This window comes from Chinchilla lanigera, unplaced genomic scaffold (assembly GCF_000276665.1).
Source record: "Chinchilla lanigera isolate Chin_1 unplaced genomic scaffold, ChiLan1.0 scaffold00105, whole genome shotgun sequence".
In the NCBI taxonomy this organism is placed as follows: domain Eukaryota; kingdom Metazoa; phylum Chordata; class Mammalia; order Rodentia; family Chinchillidae; genus Chinchilla; species Chinchilla lanigera.
This window is the reverse complement of record NW_004955506.1, coordinates 533,315-554,953: the sequence shown is the minus strand read 5'-3', so window position 1 is coordinate 554,953 and position 21,639 is coordinate 533,315. Positions and strand designations below refer to the sequence as shown.

The 21,639-nt window shown below is 47.1% G+C and overlaps 1 protein-coding gene across 1 annotated transcript in view; it reads right to left on the bottom strand.

The window, feature by feature from the left end:
* Positions 1 to 21,639, bottom strand: part of Wdr45b (WD repeat domain 45B) — a 41,144-nt gene that overhangs the window by 1,554 nt on the left and 17,951 nt on the right. The window contains exons 3-8 of the mRNA XM_005407188.2: positions 13,142 to 13,243; positions 9,435 to 9,522; positions 8,161 to 8,255; positions 3,553 to 3,743; positions 1,796 to 1,881; positions 418 to 519 (exon numbers count right to left, since the gene is read on the bottom strand). Of these exons, the coding sequence (XP_005407245.1) occupies positions 418 to 519; positions 1,796 to 1,881; positions 3,553 to 3,743; positions 8,161 to 8,255; positions 9,435 to 9,522; positions 13,142 to 13,243 (664 nt within the window). The remainder of the gene's footprint in view (positions 1 to 417; positions 520 to 1,795; positions 1,882 to 3,552; positions 3,744 to 8,160; positions 8,256 to 9,434; positions 9,523 to 13,141; positions 13,244 to 21,639) is intronic.

Sequence of the window (21,639 nt, the reverse complement as noted above, 5' to 3'; positions counted from 1 at the left end):
TGATTTCTTCAATTCTACACTTTTTAAACTTTTACTTACAGAAAAACTGATGTTTGTTGTTTTCATTTCGTTTTTTTGACAGGGCCTTGCTATGGCATTTAGGCTGGCCCTGAATTCACTATATAGCCCAGGATGGCCTCAAACTTGTGGTGATCCTCCTGCCTCAGCCTCCTGAATGCTGGGACTACAAGTGTGCGCCACCACACCTGGCTACAACTGGGTTTATAGTAACAGCAGCCACTAGCAGCAGGTTTCTTCTGCCATCAGCAGACTCTGCACGGACATGAACCACCTGGCACAGCTGAGAGCTCAGCACACATCTCCTTCGGTGACAACCTCACTCCAGGTTTGCCACACTGAAGCAGCTGCTAACCCTGTCCCTCCAGGGTCTTCCCTGCCAACAGGCCTAGAACCTACCTAGACTGCTTATTCCTTTTTGGGTCCTCAGCTGCAAAAATGTGCACTGTGCCATGGTCACTGGACACACAGATGAGGGAGGCATCCTGGTTGAAGTTGATGCTGTGGAGAAGATGAGATAAAGCTCAAGCTCTGTGCGGACCCCGAGAACGGGTGTGATGCGCACAGCACCCCGTATAAGTTTGCGCCTCAGAGACCTCCAAGTCCCAACCTAAGGTGGCACTTGAAGAAAGGCCCTCTCTTCCATTTGTTGTTGTGCCCTTGGGCCAGGGTTCAAGCTGCAGGCCAGGGCCCAGTGGTCTCAGCCTAAGCACAGGGGTGAGACTCACGGGAGGAGGCTGGAAGGCCCAGGAGGCACAGGCCATCCTAGAACTGGGCGCTGGCCCCATGCGTCTGCGAGCCGAGCCTTTAGGTGCAGAGCAGTGGCAGCTGAGGCCGGCACCCCACACACAAGGTGTTGCTGGTGAGGAGCCCCAGGCTCCGCCCAGCGGGGCTTTTGCACATCAGCACTGCAGACCCTTGGGACCTCAGACTGGTCTATTTCAGAACTCACTGGCCAAGAGTTTAAGGGCCAGCAAGGCCTCTAGTATTTATTTTTAAAAAATTTTTAATTTTTTGCCTTTTTGAGACAGGGTCTCGCTATGCAGTTCAGGCTGGCCTTGAGCTCACTTTATAGCCCAGGCTAGTCTCGGACTTCCAACAATCTTCCTGCCTCAGCCTCCAGAGTGCTGGGACTACAGGCGTGTGCCACCATGCCTGGATAGCATTCGTTTTAAAATGCCACAGAAACACAACTTGGTTTTTGTGTGTGTGTGTGTGTCTTTTTGAGACAGGGTCTCCCTATGCAATTCAGGCTGGCCTTGAGTTCACTTTGTAGCCTAGGCTGGTCTCGAACTCACAATGATCCTCCTGCCTCAGCCTCCCGAGTGCTGGGATTACTGGTGTGCGCCACCACGCCCGGCAGAAACACAACTTGGAATGAGGTGCAAGCACAAGATCAAGCCATCAAAAGACGAGTGCCCAAGCCCGGTGCTGAGCCCAAGTCAGACACCCACAGTGGTCACTAGGTATTTACAGAGGTACCAGGGACTGAGCCTTGGGGGGAAGGCATGTGCACGCCAGGCAAGGGCGCTGAGCTACACCTCTAGCCTAATTTTTTAGACAAAGTCTTACTAATTTGGCTGGGCGGGCTTTGAACTTGCAATCCTCCTGCCCAGCCTTTGTAGTAGTAAGGATCACTGGGATGGTCCACCACTCCTGGCTCTACGCTCCTTTATTTTTACGTATATACCACATAACAAAGCAAAACTCAGTTAATAGCAAAAAGAACCAAAACCGCCCACCTAGCAGCTATCAGGGTCAGGCCATGAGTCCTTACCAGTAGATATTGGCTGCTTGAGATCCTCTTCGTAGTTCCTGGATTAAATGCCCTGATGAAGTATCAAATATTCTTATAAGGGTCCCCTTTGAAAAACAGTGAAGTGTTTCATTATCAACAATTCACAACTCCTGAGTCTTTGAGATGATTTGTACTCACAAGCCCCCTGGCCCACAGACCCTTTCCCAAACTCCCCACCACACAGGGCCGCCACAGATCCGAGAATGCACTGGCAGCTGAGTCCCATGGACCAGCCAGGGCAGGGCATGGATGGGAGATGACACCTGACAGATGCCGACACCCGTCCCCCTGGCCAATGCCCTAGGACAAGGCCCAGGCTCCAGGTCTGCCTCTATCCCAGACACGTGCCCACCTGCAGAAAGTCACCTGAAGTCGGACCCCCACTGGCAGGCATAAAAGCAGTCCATGATTCTGTGTAACGGGAAATGCAAGGATGGAAGGCCCAGACTGTCCCATCTACCACACTGGCCTTCCCAAGAGAGGATGCCCAAGACTCAGGAAGGACTCACAGCTGTTTTTACCACTCAATAGAGTCCTTAGTGGCAGCAAGGGCAATTGCTACCACTTTTGTGGAGAGCATCAACCTCAATTAAACTTCCACTGTAGTAAGAAACCTGGTCTTGGTCCCAGAAGCCTCTCTCTCATGGGGGTGTGGGGAGGACTCCCCAGAGATGATTGCTTCACCACTGTGAAATGTTTTACAGATGCCCCTGAAGTCTCAAGTAACCTAGAAATCACTGTACTGGACACACCTAGCATTCCAACACCACAGCCTGCCTACCGTATACATAGCTCACTGCACGCTGACATCTGAACAGCGCCAGCAACAAGGCACAAGGGCTTTAGACCGAGGGTCTCTGCCTAGCACCACCAGAAAGTACCACACCAGGCACTGCTAGCCCAGAAATGGTGAAAAGGCAAAGCCTGGCTCCTGCTGAATACTTCTGGGTTGCTGTAGAGCTGAAAACCCCCTGATGTCAGTGACTGTGTACAAAGACACTGTGATGTGGGAGGGTACAACCTGTTCCAGCTAACTCGAAGGGCACTGCTGACGTGGGAAAGGGGAGTGTGGAGAAAGTGCGAGCTTGTGCTTGGGAGGGAGCTCTGTGATCACAGGGAGGGGTTTCAGGGTAAGGAGAGTCTAAGGGTGAAAGAGTAAGAGCAAATGCACTCCACAGAGTGTTCATAAGTTTATGTACAAGTGTATTTGTTGCTAACCCAGCAACATGCTGAAGAGCAACATCTAAAACCCACCTGGCCTCTGCTCAGCCCCATACGTGTGCCAGCCGCCGAGCCCACGCCCACCACACACAGCAGTGCGGCTCGACCCACACTCCCATTTCTGATTCCCTACAAACAGCCTGGGCTTGCAGGCTCATATGGACATGACAGTGGGTAAGAAGATTCACTTTTGCTGCTTCAAAATCCAAATTAATTAGGGCTGAAGGCAGCAAAAAGCACCCAGATAATGTTTTACAAAGCAGTAGTTCTGCCAGTCAGGCACAGTGAGAGGTACACGGGCAGCTCTGTAAATCGCAGACCACCGTGGCACCCTCTGGAGGTGACCAGAGGATAATGCTCCGTCACCAGCCTGCCACAACAGAAGCACAGAAATGAGCGGTGCTTGTTCATCTCTCCTGTGCTCTGCAGGACCCTGGCTGTGGGTCCTGCAGTGAAGCAGACAGCTGGGAGCCCCGGGCTGCACCACCCTGGACCTGGGAGGGGTACACACTTACTTTTTCGGAGGCAGTGGCAATTCTTGTTCCCTGTAGGTTGAGAGTGATGCAGCTCAGGACACCCTCGTGAGCAGGAATGTCCACGGGGGGCTTCTCAGTACTAGCCAGGTCCACGAGCTGCACGTGGCCTGTGTGGGTGCCCGGGAAGGCCAGGAGGGAGTTGTTACTATTGGGACACAGGACACAGAGGCCTGAATAGAGACAGAGGAAGCCATCAGCAGCTGATATCGTGCCAAAGCTCTGATTCCTCCCAACCAAAACCCATTTTTTGCTTAAAAAAAAAAAGACTATTTGCAATGTGCATTTGTAAAGGGTATCAGGGATGACAAAGTGACCACCCATGAGACACTCTCACAAGTGGAAACACATGTTCTGAACAACTGATTATTGAGTAGAATGCCACCTGTCTTTTGTGGTGCTGGCTACTAAGAATGCAATACCATACTACAAAATATACAAACTGCTCCAAGCTGGGGATGGGAGCACACACCTGTAATCCCAGCAAGAGGATCCCAAAGTTCAAGTCCTGCCTGGACAACGTAGCAAGACCCTGTCTCAAAATTAAAAGGAAGTAAGAAAGGGCTAAGGATGTAGTTCAGTGATACAATACTCTTGGGTTCAATCCCTAGCACCCCCAACCCCATACAAACAGAAAAACAACTCTATAAGGAATAGCTTATGGGAAGCTGCGTGGTGGGGAGCGCCGGCCTTTGGGCCAGCCCCTAGCTGCGCAGGTGCCCAGGAGGCAGGCAGTCGGTGCCCGGGAACCCGCGCGGCGGTGTGCGCTGGCACGCGCCGGCCCTCACATCAGTTGTCGCCACACAGTTGAGAACTATCATGGCACAGAGAAGCAATGACACAACTGGCCTGCCACGCGCCGGCCACAGAGGCCCACCCAGGGATGTGTGTGAATCATCCCGACATGGAGAAACCCCTGGGAATACATGCCACACAACGGGTTGCTCTTGCCTCTGCTGCTGAGAACCAGAAAGGTCCAGAGTCAGTGGAGGAGCAGCTGCTGAACAAGGACTTGGAGGACACAAGAAAACAGGCTACGCCTGAAGACTCAGAGGTCTAGTTGACTGGGGTCACGAGAGCCGTTCAGAAGCTGGAAACCAGCAGGACCTTGGAGGTCCAGGAGAGGTCCTTGGAGAGGTCCTTGGAGAGGACCAGGAGGACCTCTCCCCAGGAGGACCTGGGGAGACCCCCTGGAAGCCATTCTTCCCCTGACAGTACAGGCTGCAGTGAAGGAGCACATGGAGCTCCGGAGAGATCTGCACTGAGATTCCTGCTGCCTGTGCTGATGGATGGGGAGAGGACACTAAGTGGTTGTGGGGTCCCAATGCGCTGGGAGGCTGGAAAGAAAAAGCTACAAAAAATGGCTTTTGCCCCAGAGGGCTCATTTGAGATGTTAGTAAAAATTGCCTCCTCAGTATTCTATAGCCGTGACAAGGAGGCAGCCAAGGAGAAAAAACAAAGAGACCAAGAAAAAACTGCTGCTTTTGCTGCAGCACTAAGAGAAACAGACCCTAAGTCCTTTTCTCGGGGCCCCAGGAAGAACTCAACAACTAAATTCATCTGCTACCACTGTTAAAAGCCAGGCCAGCTCAAGAGGAACTGCCCTAAGAAGCCCCCTGGGCCATGCCCTGAATGCAAAGGAGACCACTGGAGATCTGCCTGCCCTCTGAAGCAGAGGCCCCAGAGCTCAGACCCATCCTACCACTTAGTCTAACAGGAATGAGGGGGCCCGGGGCATACTCTGCCTTTTCCCTCTGGCCAGACTGTCGTCTCCATGGAGGAGCCCCAGGTAATCATGACTATAGAGGAAAAAGAAAACAGCCTGTTGCTAGACACAGGTGCAAGTCTCTCGGTCCTTCTTTTTTTTGTTGTTTTTTTTTGGTTTTTCTCCGGTACCGGGAACCGAACTCACGGCCTTGCGCATGCCAGGCAGGCGCTTTTGCCGCTGAGCTAAATCCCCAGCCCCTCGGTCCTTCTTTTCAATCCTGGCCTTCCTTCCAGCCGTCCCACCTCAGTGAAAGGAGTCACTGGTGAGGAGCTAATATGCTATTTTTCACAACCATCAGGCTGTAACTACTTGTTAGATCTTTCTTGCGTATCTCCTGTCTTCCTCAGAAACCACTTTGAAGATACCACCATGTATTACAGCAGCCACTGATATTTTCCTACTAATCTGTCCATAACACTGTAATGTTTATATTGTCTCTATGCTATTTCATAAATGGATGTATGTTTATTACTATGTGTTTCCTACAACAACCATTGAGAATAGTCAATGATTATTCAATTGGTCTCTCATGTATAGCTCTATTTATTTTCTTTAGAAACCACTTTGAATATACCAAAGTATAGTACAACCGTTGATAATAACCTACAACTTTTGTCTGTAACTCACTACTGTCTATTTGTTTTCCTGAGAAACTATCTTGTAGATAACAATATGTAAAACCACCACCATTGATAATTTCCTACCACTTTGCCTGTAATTCAGTAAGCCCCCCTATTACTATGTTATCCTTCTTTTACTCTTTAAAATAATAAAAAAAAAAGAATAGCTTAAGCAAAGTCAGGCATGGTGGCACACGCCTGTAATCCCAGCACTTGGGAGGCTAAGACGGGAGGATCACCATGAGTTTGAGCCCAGCCTGGGCTACATAGTAAGACCCTGTCTCAAAAAACCAAAACAAACAAACAAAACCCCTAAGAAACATGCTTTCAAGTACATTTAGCAAAAGATGCATAAGCCTTACTCAGGAGGACCTCACATCCCTGGCGCACGGCCGTGACCACAAGGCCAAGCCGAGTTGGCAGCTACAACCAACACCTCAGCAAAGCTGAGAGCTACAGGGAAAACAAAGGGTGAGGATGCAGGGACTTCTAGGGTGAAACCAGAGGAGTGACACTGCCCGATTTCGGGAACCCAGGGCAGAACGACTTGGCCCAGGACACAGACCAGCACCCTGAGGCAGCGAGGCAAAACTGGGATGTACACCCTGGCAGAGTGCACAGCCAGGCGGAAGTTCGGGATGGAGGGGAGGCGGCGGCTGAAGCATCCACAAAACAACTTACTGATCAAAGCAAAAATGCCAAAGTAATTCAGGGCAAAAAGAGGTCTTTAAAATAATAAAAGAAAAAAAAAAAGAACCTGGGCCTTCATCTTACATACAAAAAATTAACCTAAGCTGGATGAGACTTAAGATCTTACGTGATTAGACTTTGAGAATAAAATACAGAAGTCTGTTAGATGAGGGCTCTATCCAGGATGCAAGAGGAACTTTAGCATCTCATAACAACACAATCAGCTAATTACAAAATGCAGGCAGACACAGAAGCATGCACACCTTATATTCTCAGCACTCTGGAAGGCTGATGGCAGAGGATCTTGAGTTAGAATCTAACATGTGCAACTTAGTGTGACCCTGTCTCACAATAAAAAAATTAAAAAGGGCAAGGGAAGTAGCTCAGTGTGAGGCCTTGGGTTCAATCTCCAGTGCTGACCCCCCAAAAGGTCACAGTTCACAGAAGATATGCAGATCAGCAGTGTGTGAAAAGATGCTCACGTCCCTGGTCCTCCAGGAAGACACTATCAGGGTGTACATCCCTGGCTGCTTCCTCCCTGCCCTGCCCTGTCCACGGCTGCCCTGAGGTGAGCAGCTTTCTGCTGTATTCCTCTGCCAGATGCTCTGCCTCACCACAGCCCCAACAGCCATGAAGCTGGCTGATGGAAGCCTCTGACAAGAGTCAAAACAAGCCTTTCCTCCCTCAGGCTGACGACCACAAGGCACACTAGCAAACTACCTAAGTGGTGAATACAGACAACTCCCTTACTATGGAAAGTTAAACATAGCTGGGCACAGTAGCACACTTGTAGTCTCACTTGGGAGGCTGAGGCAGGAGGATTACTAAGCCCAAGAGTTTGAGACCAGCCTGGGCATAGCAAGATTCATCTCAAACAACATGAGTTATATAATTTATATCCCAAGATAGCTACAAGAAAAGCTCAAAATCTAGCCAGGTGTGGTGGCACACACCTGTAATCCCAGCACTCGGGAGGCTGAGGCAGGAGGACCCTTGCAAGTTCGAGACAAGGCTAGGTTACAAAGTGAGTTCAAGGCCAACCTGAACTACACAATGAGACCCTGTCTCAAAAAGAAAAAAAAAAAAGGAAAAAAATAAAAAAAACAAAGCTCATAATCTTTACAAGGATATGAGATGACCCAAGGAACAACTGAGCTGACCTTAGAACCCTCTAATCCAGGAGACAAGGAAGAAAATGCTAAAATCAGAGTTCAGTGCTCCAACGTAAGGAATAGCCTGAGGACTTGGTATGCTCCAGGGGCCCACCTCCAGGTCTTGGGATGGAAAAGTAGGGATTGGGAAGCACCGCCCAGTTGTGGCACAAAGTGTGGCTTCAACACTGTAGGCCCAGAGAGCTCAGGGCCTTGGAAGGCCAGAGCTGGCTCATCCTCCAAGCTTTCCTGGGGGGCAAAGCATGCCCCACCCCACAACAGTGCTGAGGCCCAGACACCTCCCACAAGACAGCCTGCAGCCCCAGGGCTACGTACCACCATCCACCCTCGAGGTGCTCACCTTTAGGGTTATAGCAGGTCTCGAAGACGTGCAGCTGGTGAGGGTTGTGTGTGAATGTGAACACTTTGATCATGGAGTCCAAGACAACTACAATTCTGCAAAGAAAAGATGATCAGAGTTCCATGCCACAAACAGTGAAACATAAACGTCTTGGGATTTCTAGTCTTTTCTTTTGGTTTCTTGAGACAGGGTCTCACAACTAGCCCAGGCTGGCCTTGATCTCATTAGCTCCTCCTGCCTCAGCCTCTTGAATGCTGGGATTACAGGTGTGCACTACCCTGCCTGGCTTATGATTTCTGTTCTTACCTTTTTTGAAACTCAGAATCACTGGAAACACCATGTACAGAAAGGACTAGTTTTGACTAAGGCCCTAGGCAAGGGGCCTTTGGAAGCTGGGCCCCAGGGGCAACTGGCAGGCACATGCCCCAGCACAACACAAAGGGGGGCATATATCAAACCTGGCCCAGGTCAGCCTGAGAACACACTGCATATGGAGGAACCAAATGAAACCCACACAGTAGAAATTGCTCCTTCCTTCCTTTAGACTAAGCTACACCCCTAGCCTTTTATTTATTTATGTTTTTATTAATTATTGATTAACTAATTGGAGACAAGGTCTCACTATGTAGTCCAGGCTGGCCTTGAACTCACAGTGATCCACCTCTTCAGTGCTGGGATTACAGGTCATACCACCACACACAGTTACAAATCATGCTTTCATATTCATATGGAGATTTTTATAGTTAAGAACAGTTTGCAAGCAGATCTTCGATCTGGTTCAAGCTTCTGTGCTACCAAGGGTTCCCCACAGCTCAGTGCTCAGTGCTGGCCCACACAGCCCGTATCCCCCAGGTTTCAGGCCCCAAGTGTGCCAAGTCCTCAGGCTGTTCCCTGTGTCCTATAGATGATGAGAGGCCTCTTAAGTCAGTATTAGGACAGCCTGTGAGGAGACAGCAGATGCCGGGAGGGACAGTGCCATGGGAGGACCTCCACACTTCTCACCCTCTCTAGCACTTGGCGATGCCCAGCTGGCACAAAGCCAGGGCCCCTTCAGGGCGCTCCTAGAAGTCATCCACGCAGACCACAACCCCCTTCAGGCCCCAAGGCCAGTTGAGATCCTTACCTTCTTCCAGCAGCCCTGGACATGCTGGTCATAAGCTAGAGTCCCTGACATTTTAATACAGCATTTCTGAAAATGTTTTTCCTGTGAGAGAAAAGCAGTGCAGTGTCTCACGGGAACATGAATACCCCTTCAATAAGGACACGAAACTCACCTATCTCGCCGCAGCTTCACTGCTTTGACCTCCGTGGAAAACTCGATCTCTATGACAGTCTTCTTTTTGAGGTCGTCCCAGATCATCACTGCAACGGCAGCAGAGTGCACCCACTGCAGCAGGCTCCCTCAAGAGCATGCACACAAACACACTTAGTCTCTGCTAGCCCTTCCCAGCCCCATCGAGTGGATAAACAATGGGATATTATTCAGCACTGAAGAGAATGAGCTATCTAAACAGGAAAGATACGGAAGAAATGTATTTTAATACTGCGTTTCTAAAATACATTTAAGAATGTACACAAGACATGATCGAAGCATATGGTGAACATTTAAATTTAAAATTACACTCAAAGACACTAAGTCCCCTGCCTGTCTTCCCTCCTCAGTACTGGGAATTGAACCCAAGGCCTTCACACTGAGCTACAGCCATAGCCCTTTTCATACTGTATTCCTCCCTATTAGTTCTTCAGTTTGAAAATGCTTATCTCATTATTCTTGCCACTTTCTGAAGCAGTTCTGGAAATCCTTTTTCATGTGTCTTTACAAGGTAGAATCAAAAATACAGTGTCTGCTGGGCATGGTGGCACATCCTGTAATCCTAGCACTTGGGAGGCTGACGCAAGAGGATTGCTGCTAGCTCGAGGCCAGCCTGGGCTACATAAGTGAGTTCAAGGTGAGCCTGTACTACATGGAGAGACCTTGTCTCAAAAAAACCAAAAAAGGTAATTCTCCAACAGGTTTTTGAGTAACTGTACTTTTTGGTACAACCTAAAACCACCTTTAAAATACAATTTATTTTTAGAGACCTTTTATGCTCATACCAAAATTGAATAGACTTGCTGGGCATGGTGGCACATGCCTATAATTCCAGCACTTGGGAGGCTGAGGCAGGAGGACTGTTGTGAGTTCAAGGCCAGCCTGGGCTATAAAGTGAATTTAAGGCCAACATGAACTGCACAGCGAAACCCTGCATCAAAAAACACCCTCCCTCCAAAAAAACTGAACAGAGGCTGGGCGTGGTGGTACAAGCCTGTGATCCCAGCACTTGTGAGGCTGAAGCTGGAAGATCACCATGAGTTTTGAGACCAGCCTGAGCTACATAGTGAGTTCAAGGTCAGTCTGAACTACACAGTGAGATCCTGTGTCCAAAAAAAAAGGAGCAGGGAGTTCCACATATTTCCCCCCAACACACACACAGCCCCACTGTCACACAAGTGTGACTTCTTGATAGTCAATGTACCCACACTGACAGGTCCGCACCGAAGCACAGATCTCCATCTGGGTGTGCTCTGTGTGTGTGCAGCATGCAGACTCTGACAGGTGTGGAGAGACACGGACCCACTGTCACTGTGCCCTGCAGAACAGCTGCCTTGCCTTGATTCCCTCTAAGCTTTGCAGTGTTTTACTACTGTAAAACACATTAACACCAATCCCTCTCAATACTCCCCCTTGCTCTGAACACCTGCCCTATCATTCTTGCCACCCTTATCTCTATTTCCGTCATGGCTCCCTTGGTGTCCCGAATCAACTGAAAATGTTTTACCTTTCTCAGTCATTCGCCTTTGGAAAGAGTCAGAATCATGGGTGCCAGGTCTAGTGAATAAGGTGAGGACACAGTGTAATGTTTCTCATGAGCCTGTCTTTCTACTGGATGGTTCTCAGCAGCAGTCGTCACTATATTTTTGTTTTCGGTTTGTTTGTTTTTTAGAGGCAAGGTCTTCCTATGTAGTGCAAGCTAGCCCTGAACTCACAGAGATCCTCCTACCTTAGCCTCCTAAGTGCTGGGATTACAGGAGTGTGCCACCATGCCTGGCTCAGCCTCCAATTTGTGATTCTCCTGCCTCAGCCTCCTTAGTATCTGGGATTACAACTATGAACCACCACACATGACTACTTCTTGAACAATTTAAATTTTTTAATGAGAGAAAGACTTTGCAGGTGAAAGAGACAACAAAGAGCAACTCTGACAGAGCCTGGAAGGAGCTCCCAGCTTCCCCACTGCCTGCCTTCCAGCTCCCTTTCCTCAGGAATGATCACTTCTCTATGACCAGACAACCATCAGCTCAGCAGCAGTGGGGCTCCTGGCCACTCTCAAGTTGAGGATAGAGTAATTCTTTTTTTTTTTTTGGTCTTTTGTCTTTTCTTCTGGTACCAGGAATTGAACTCATGCCCTTCTGCTTGCCAGGCAGGCGCTCTGCTGCTGAGCTAAATCCCCAGCCCCGAGGATAGAGTAATTCTTACTACACTGCCAGTCACTGGCTGAGCAGGACCCCAGGATCACGCTGGGTCCCTTCCCTCTAGCACCTTGTCACGGCAGACGCACTCCCTCTGTGCAGTGCACAGACACACCCAGGTGCTGGAATCTCAAGTTGACTCTTTTACTTTCTTACCTGCCAACAATCTCCTTTTTTAAGTTTTTATTACTGGGGATTGGACTCAAGAGCATTCACACTGAGCTACATTCCAACTGAGTCTCACTGAGTCTCATTACACTGAGTCTCACTGAGTTGCCCAGGTGGGACTCAAGTTTGCAATCCTCCTGCTTCAGCCTCCCTGAGTGCTGGGAGTAAGGGCAGGCACCACCATGGCCTGCAGTACCTTTCATTTCTAGGCTCTTGGTCCAAAGCCAAAGCAAAGGTGTCAGTGCTGGTATCACCCGAGTGCCTTCCACAGTCAAGAGTGAGTCTGGGGCCCAAGGCCCAGCAAGTCCCCCAAGGCCTACGCCTCTGCACAGGACCCTTTCCTTGCAGTGCCAGCAGGGACCCAGGCCTCCTGCAGACTAAGTGTACACCCTGCTTTGGAGCTGTGCAGCACCAGCTTCTTCACTTCTGGCTTAGCCTTCTTACCCCAAAGATGTGGCCTCAGCATAGCCCTCCTGGTCTTCGCTTTCCTGCTTCCTCTCTGACTGCCTTCCTGTCCCCAGCTCTCTCCACCAAACCACCCACCCAGAAGCCGAGGTCTACTCCGAAGCACAATGGTCACTTGGCTAGCGCAGGCAGCAGCCTCCCACACCTTGGGTCTTGCAGCCCTGGCACTGGCAGGTATGCACATCTGCTTCCCTCTGCCTTTTCTGTGAACAGTGCCAGCATCCCCATGTCTCCCCTAGCACTCATGCAGACTCTGGACCACCGCCTTCCCAGCACGCACCAATTGCCTATCTCTTAGGCACTTCCTTGCCAGGCATTCAGGACCCGGGTCTGCCCATCCCCTTCCCACTCAGCAGCCCCATGGCCCAAGTTCTGCCTTCCTCTCTGTACCCTTCCCCGCCACCAAGCACTGGGCCATGCTGCACAGGTGCGGAACCTGCAGCAGGGTGGGGAAAGCCCATTCCTTTCTGTGCCTTACAAGTGCTGACCCTCAGCCACATCTCCATCACTGACTGCAGACAGCACTGCACACCCAGGGCCACACTGGCTTCTTGCTCTACATGGCTACCAGATTAGTGTTCCTTGGTCACATGGCTCCAGGAACTCCAGTGGCTCCATCCTTCCCCGAAGCCCTGCCCAGCCCAGTGTGGTACACCCCCATTTACCAGAGCAAGGCTAACTGTGCCATGGCCAGTCTTCCTGGCCCCTTCTTCCCAGCTTGTCCTTCAAACTGCACAGGGCACAAGAGCAGGCCACACATAGTCACTAATGGAGGTGGCCTACAAATTCAGAGACCCCCAGGCAGGGAAGGAGGCTCTCAATGGTGTGGCTACTTTACCTTTGTTGGGAGGGTATTTTGGCTTTTTTCCACCACCAACTAAAGCCAAATAGTTGCAGCGAAATAACATTTCCACATGGCCAACTCCTCCTTCTAAAAATTCTGAAATGATAATTTAAAAAAGACAATTTCAATACATTAATATGTTTATTTTACAACTTATAAAAGCAAGACGTGTCACAATCAGCATTTCATTTTTAATTGTGTTTACAACCAAGTATCAACACGGGAGCATGGCACCTGGCTACTACGCACACGGGCTCCAGACCTGGTCAGCACCTCTTGTCCTCAGCCAGCTTCCTTAGGGCGCCGCATCACACCAAGAGGCCAACTCACTGAAATAAGCTGTGGACTGAGAAACACACTGCAAGTCTTAACAGGCCTATAAGTGGAGCTGCTTCCTCTTAACCTTCTGCTCCACTCAGGTGGGAGGGCTCAGATGTGCCAGGGAGAAACTCCTAGTCCTTTGTAGCTCCCCAAGTGAGCAGACAACCTGCCCTTCAGCTCAAGACACAAAAGGCACAGCGAGGATACATGGGGAGCCACCGTGTGGAAGCTGGTGGCGCCACTAGGGCAGACTTTCACTCCCCAGGCCTGGCTGTGTACCTCGGGTGACGGGGGTGAGTTCCACTTGTCCAGGACAGGAAAAGGTCCAACAGGACTTGTCCTCTGCTCAGTCAGTACAGGGTCTGACAGACGCCTGCAGAGCACTGCACAGTATGTCCACAGCAAGAACTGCCTTTCCAACAGACAATTTATAGTCGTCACTACATTGCTGGCTACAGAAGAAGGTGCTGATGCAGATGCCTGCCATGTCTCTTCCCTGGGCAGCACAGGACACAGCCCTCCAGCCAAAGGGTTTCCTCCACCACACTCAGCCAGCACAGGAGGGCCGCAGTAACTCTTGGAGAAGCAGGAACTGTGAGGGACCAGCGCCCAGGTGGCCTCTGCATTGCCTTCCTTAAGATAAATGTGGCCATCTCAGCAGGAAGGAGTAGTCTTCTAAATAAGTGGGGTGGGGGAAACCGGTCTCCACATGCAGCAGAATGAGGTTGGACCCTATCAATACCACACATCAAATTAACTCAAGCTGAGTGTCGTGGCACACACCTGTACCCCAGCACTTGGGAGGCTGAGGCAGGAGGATCAACGCAGTTTTTTGAGGCCAGCCTGGGCTACATGATGAGTTCAAAGCCAGCCTGGATTACATAGCCAGACCCTTTCTCAAAAAATAAAAAAATAACTAATTTGTTAATGGTCCTAAATGTCAGGCCTGAAACTATAAAACTCCTCAAGGAGAAAACAAGGGAAGTTTCATGATGTTGAATTTGAGAATGATTTCTTGGCTATGAATAGCAAAATCCCAAGTAGTACAAGCAAAAATAGGCAAATAGGACAATATCAAACTTAAAAGCTATACTACAAGACCCAGAGCCCTCTATTGGCACAAGAGTTAAGTCATCCCAGCATTACCCCAGCAACTGAGCATCAGATAACAGCACATAAAGGGGTCATGCCCATGCTCAGATAGGAGTAGCAGCACCAGGTGATGATGTCACAGCCTGTGACTCATTAGCCAAGACTCCTTCGAGCTTTCACACAGCTAGGCAGTGCGCTGCCAAGGATGGGTGTGTGTGTTTATGTGCGTGTGTATGCTTGGACTGGCTACAATTTTAGCAGAAGCCCTCACAAGGTAGGAAATGCACTCTAACGCACTTTTCAGAGCAGGCCAAAAGCTGGTAGTCAGTGGAACGCTGCATCCTTGTGCTGGTGGTCAGCAAATTCAAGAGGAACCCTCAGCTGAGAATCACTGCCATAGATTGTTTATTCAGGGAATATCCAGTTCTTTAGTGTTAACTAACAGTGTTAGCTATGTTTGATATACGGATAGATTTTTATTGGGTGATTCATTTTTTTAAAAATTTTTGTGTTTTTGTAGACATCAAGTCTTGAACACTAAAAAATGATTACAAGAAAAAAAGGAAAACTGCAAATAGTGGAAGATGGTTTGAAGAGCTCTGGACAGAATCATCTGGAGTCACTGAACACAACGGGGCAGCGTTATGCATTCTGTGTAGTGAAAGTGCCACGTGTTCCACATCAAATGTCAAACAGCACCTTGACACTAACCACAAAAGTGTCGCCTAACTTGGTGAAACTGAAAGGAAAGAGTTTCTTTTCTTTGTTTTTTTGAGACATGATCTCACTATGTAGTTCAGGCTGACCTTGAATGCAATGCATAGCCCAGGTTAGCTTCAAAGATGCAGTGATCCTCCTGCCTCAGCCTCCCAAGTGCTGAGATTACAGGAGTGCACTACCATGCAGTGGAAAGAAATTTCTTGAAGGGAAAATCATTCCCAGTATCTTAATTTTCAGTTTTTTTCTTTTTTGCCTTTTTGAAACAGGGCTTCACTAGGCAGTTCAGGCTGGCCTTGAACTCACTTTGTAGTCCAGGTGGGCCTCAAACTCATAGCGATCCTCCTGCCTCAGCCTCCTGAGTGCTGGGATTACAGGCATGAGCCACCACACCTGGCCATTTTGCTGTTGTTTTTTGTTGTTTTCCTTTTTTTGGTAGTGGGAATTGAACTCAGGACCTTGAGCTTGCCAGGCAGGTGCTTGTGCCACTGAACTATATATCCCCAGCCCCGTTTTTTCAACTATCTTTCTAAAAACAAATCATCTGACAGCTGGCAGCTTCCAAATTTCACTGTGTATAGTAAAACATGACAAGCCTCTCTCCGATGGGATTTTATCAAAATGGTCATGTGTGGGAGTAATTTCCTTTTTCATCATTTCCCAAACAAGGAGAAAGTTATACAAGGCATCTCTGAGATGCCACTTGGCAGAAACTCTGTTAAAGATCAAGCCCTGCCCATGGCAAGTGATGTTAGCTCACCGCTGACTTACAAAAGGCAGCCAGTTGTTACTCCATTTGCTTGGATGAGAGCACAGATAAAAATAACCACCAAGGCTCCAGCTAATTTTGGTTATGCTGCTGGTGACACCATGAGAGAAGAGCTGGTGAAACTGGTGTCTTTGCCTGGAAGAACACAAAGGACGGATATCTAGTGCTGTAATGGAGGTCTTTTTGTCACAAGATGTAAGGCCAGAAAAAGTGGCCTCAATGGGGCACCTTGCTTGGTGGGGGCAACATCTGGTTTCATACAGCCCTTTGTTAAAGAAATAAAACATCCAGTCATTCAGTTTCACTGTACCTCAATTTACCAATGCTTCTATTTGCAAACAAAAGCTCCGTTTGCAAACTCCTTGTTGGGTGACAAACACAACTATGGTCATCTTCCTCACACAAACACAAACATAGCCATTTCCCCAAAAATCATAAAACAAATTAAGTCTGCAAACTGAGGTACCATTGTATGATACATCAAGAAGCTCTTTGTGCCAGGCAAAACAGCAAAAAATTCGACAAGATGTCATAAAAATGGTGAGTTACACCATGGCTCATGCTCTTAATTCTCAACAGTTTCAAGCACTGCTTGATGAACCTCGAGCACAGTATGCTTTACTTATGTACAATAATGTCACGTGGCTGAGCAGTGGGAAAGTCCTGGAAAGATCTGTAGCCTGCTTGGATGATATTAGACTGTTTATGAATGAAAAGGGGCAGGAATATCCAATCTCACTGATATAGCCTGGCTTACCAACCTCCGCATTTTACAGATTTTTTTTTTACTAAACTTCAGTATACTAAACAAAAACTCAAAAGTGGCTGGGTGTGGTGGCACAAGCCTGTAATCCCAGCACTCGGGAGACTGAGTCAGGAGGATCCTTGCGAGTCTGAGACCAGACTGGGCTGCAAAGTGAGCTCAAGGCCAGCCTGAACTGCAGAGTGAGACCCTGTCTCCTTAAAAAAAAAAACAAAAAAACAAAAACACGCACAAAAACTGTAAGGTGTAGGGAAAATAGCAGAAAGAAGTTTGTGGTATCAAAACGTGAGAGAAAACTGCAGGTTAAAAGAGAGCTTGAAAGTGGTGGCTGAAGTATTTTCCAAATCTAAATATGCATTTAGAAAAAAGTCTACAACATTTGCAGACAATCCTACAAGCCATCAGAAGATCTACAAGGATTTTCTAGCATTGTAGCAGCTGCAAAGGAGAATTTTAGTAATAGATTTTTACATTCTAGAAGATGAAGACAACTATGTGTTTTCTCCAGATAAGGCCACATTTGAAGAACTTAAAAAAAAAAAAAAAAAAAAAAAGAACTTGATCTTTCCTGCTTACACTGTTTAGATTTTGGAAATCTGGAAATGGAGCTATCAGAATTTCAAGGAAGTCCTATCTGGAAAAATAAATTCTATGACCTGCGTGCAACAGTTGAAAAGATAAAGAATGTGAAGAGATGACAAAAGCACAGTTGGTAGTTCTAAAAATGAAATCAGGGGCTGGGGATTTAGCTCAGCAGCACAGCGCCTGCCTGGCAAGTGCAAGGTCATGAGTTCGATTCCCGGTACCGGAAAAAAAAAAACCCAAATAAATAAATAAATAAAAATGAAATCCAAGCTGGGTGTGGTGGCACACACCGGTAACTGCAGCACTCTGGTGGCTGAGGAGGAGGATCGTGATGAGTTTGAGGCCAGCCTGGGCTACATAGTGAGTTCAAGACCAGCCTGAACTGCACAGCGAGATCCTGTGTCAAAAAACCAAAAAAACGAAAAAACAAACAAAACACCTTAAAGTGTGGAATTCTTTATCAAATAATTTTAAGTCAATGAAAGCACCTGGGATTGTTTTTCTGACTTTGGATCATCTTATGCTTGTGAGCAGCTGTTTTCAGCTTGGAATTATATCAAATCTGATACCAGAACAGACTAACAGATGATGAGTGCTGCATGTGTTGCTCTCAAATTAACAAAGTGTTAGCACTGATAAATTATCAGCATCATACAACAGCAAAGTCGCATTAACAATGCAAAACCACACCAAATGCAAACTTTTACCTTTCAATAAAAAGCTGTTTGCATCACTGAAAGCTCTGCTATTGTGTTTTTCTTTTAAGACAAGATGTTCATGTCTGAGTTGATTTTTTTAAACTAAAATCTCAGTATTCAGGTTCAACTGCAGTGTTAGCACGCTGCAAAGAGTAAGTGGGTTTTGAGTTACAGTCTGGGCATATGTCTCTAAAATGTTTGTCATCACTGATAATCTGTGGAGCGAGAGAAAAACTGTTGCCGATCATTTAGCCAGGAAGAGGTTAATATCCAGAACACAAGACAAACTCTTGCAACTTAACAACAAAAATCAATCTGATTATTAAAAACTGTCAAAGCACTTGAATAAACATCCCTCCAAAGATGATTTACAAATGGCCAATAAGCACACATTAGATGCTTGGTCAGCAGTCATCAGACGACTGCACAACAAAATCAAAGAAGATTCTTCTACACACCATTAGCGCGCTGTCAGGAAACAGGGCCTGACATGTGCTGGTGACCCTGCAGAGAAATCTGGAACCTCACTGTCTGTTTCAGGTAGCTACTGTGGAAAACAGTACAGCATCGTCAGAAACTTACAAAAAGATCCAACAATCCCACCTCTGACTATATAAACAAAAGAAGTGAAAATAGGATCCCAAAGAGATACCCATCCACCCCTGTTCTCAACAGCATTAGTCATAAACATCAAGGTGCAGGAATAGCTCAAGGGTCTGATGAAGGCTGAACAAGCAAAATGTAGTACAATGGAACAGTAGTCAGCCTTACAAAGGAAGAAATGTTGGCACCTGCTACAACACAGATGAACCTTGAGGACTTTAAGCTAGGTGAAATAACCCAGTCATAAAAAAAACACATAGTGTACAACTGTCAAATATTAAAGTCTCTAAAGCAAATTCAGAGACAGAACAGGAAACCAGGCACACAGCCCTGTAATCCCAGCAGTCTAGGACAGCAAGGCAGGAGGATACAAGTTGGAGACTAGCCTGCTCAACTGTTTCAAAATACAGAACAAAAAGGGATGCAGATGTAGCTTAGTGTGAATGTGAAGGCCGTGGGTGTACCTCCCAGTACTGGGGGTGGGCTGGGCATTACCAGGTGCTGGGGAGGGAGAACAGGGACTTGTTTAAGGAGTTCAATGATACAGAGTTTTGATTTTGCAAGATGAAAAAACTGGAAAGATCTGTTTAACAACAATGTGACTATAACTAACATCTCCGATCTGCACACTTGAAGATGGTCAAGATGTTAAATTTTATGGTTTTTATCACAATCCAGAAAATAAAATGTCACTGCTAGAGGAACTTTTTGCCTTCTGGGGATTAGAAAAATAGCCATTCCCTCAAGGCAGGTTCAATTAGTTTTAGAAACAAGTCTACTAAAAGCAATCTGAGAAGAATGTCAAGAGATCATTAGTGTATAACTAGTGAGACACTGTTCAAACAAGAAAGAACTATCACTATCATATGTATACCATGTGAGCTTAAGCTTATAGGTAACCCTACTAATTAATGTGCAAATTGTCAGGCTAGTCTATTCAAGTCCTAAAAGCACTAAGTCACTTGATCCCTTAGCAAGACATGAGTCTGGTTACCAGAAACAATGAACTGTCAACAAATGCAAAATTTCTGAAATGTGACTCAGATATGGAGAACTAATTCAACCACCTCCATAAAAACAAAACAATACAAAACAAAGCTGAAGCACTTCCATGAAGACATACTATTATTCAGTCTTATAAAGGGAAAAAAGTATCAATTTTGCTAAAAGCTGGTTAAGTTCTATTTAAAAGTATTTTTTAACGTTTTAATTCAAAAGATACAGTATATAACTTTCTCTAAGCCTTTAACAAAAAAGTATTTTACAAAAGATGTAAACATTTTTTTCTGCTTGCTTGCTTACTTTATGTATGTATGTATGTATATATGTATGTATGTATGTATTTATGTATGTATGTATTTAGAGACAGGGTCTTGCTATATAGTTCAGGTTGAACTTGAACTCACTATGCAGCACAGGATGGCCTCAAACTTATAGTAATCCTCCTGCCTCAGCGTCCTGAGTGTTGGTTTTACAGGCATGTGCCACTACACCTGGCCTATGTCTGAAGCAATTTAGAAAAATGTCACTAACAACAAACCAGCCTGGTGTGGTGGTACAAGCCTTTAATCCTAGCACTTGGGAGGCTGAGGCAGGAGGACTGATGCAATTTCAAGGCCAGCCAGAGCTACATAGTGAGTTCCGGACTAGCCTAAACTACACAGTGAAATCCTGTTTCAAAAAACCAACCAACCAAACAACAACAAAAAAAACCCCAACCAGCTGACTGAGGAAACCAGGGGTGAGGTGGCTCAAGTCTATAATTCCAGCTATTCCAGGGGCTGAAGTAGGAGGAACCTGAAAATTGAGACTTAGGGCTGGCAGTGGTTCAGTGATAGCGTATGCACTATGAGGCTGTTGGTTTAAGGTCCAGCACCAAAAAAAAGCAAAACTAGGCAGAAACACCCCCATGGTCTCTGGACTTTAACCATGAAAAGAAAACCAGATTTTTAGGACCAAGTTGAGAGGCAGAGAAAGGGGAGGGGTGATCCCCCCAGCTCTCCCACAAAGCCCAAGGAGGGAAGGAGAGACTTTCCCTAGAGAAAGGGCTGCCTGGAGACCAGCTGGGTCTGGGCCCAGGGCACCCAGATGTCAGCGTCCAGGTCTACAGTCTCTCAGGTATGGGATCATTTGACAGCCTACTAAAGCTGCAGATATGGCCAGAAGACACAAAAGCCTCTGACTGACTGAAGGGCCAAGCTTCCAACAGACACCTGACATAGGGATGAGGAGTGACAGTTGCTCACGGGCAGAGTGCCACCCAGCACGTGGCCACAGGAACGCCACTTTCCACAGAAGGGCAGCACCCAAGGAAGCGAGGCAGACATAAGGTCTCTGCCAATGTGGCTCTCTGTTCTAGTCCCCACTTCCTTTTCTGTGGAGTTATTTTTTAAATGGAAATATCTCAGTTATGTCTCATTATAAAAACTGCATACTACACAATACAGAAAAGTACACACTAGGAAACACTGCTAAATGACATCATTTATGCACTTATAACTTCCTGTTCATAAACACTGTTCCAGCTCAAAGGAAGCAATACTGTCTACACTGCCCTTCCTTCCACCTCAGGATCCACAGGATGATAGCCATATTACTGCTGCAGTCCTCGCTATTTTAAGGGTGTACTATAACTACTAACCACTCAGGTCACCCCCCAATTTTTCTTTTCTAGTTCTGTTCTTTGTGTTTGTGTGTGTGTGCGCGCGTGCGCGCACGCGTGCATGCACACACACGTGCACACACCTGTACTGGATATTGAAGCTAGGGCCTTGCCCATGTTAGGCAAATGTTCTACCACTGAGCTCTATCTCCAGGCATTCTCCCCAATTTCTCATTACTAGAAGATGCTGCCAGTTAATATCTTTATACAAGCACCTGGTGTCTTTTGTCTGTTTTTTTCTTCAGATAAAATCCTTTAAGCATAATTTTTTTTTTTTTTTTT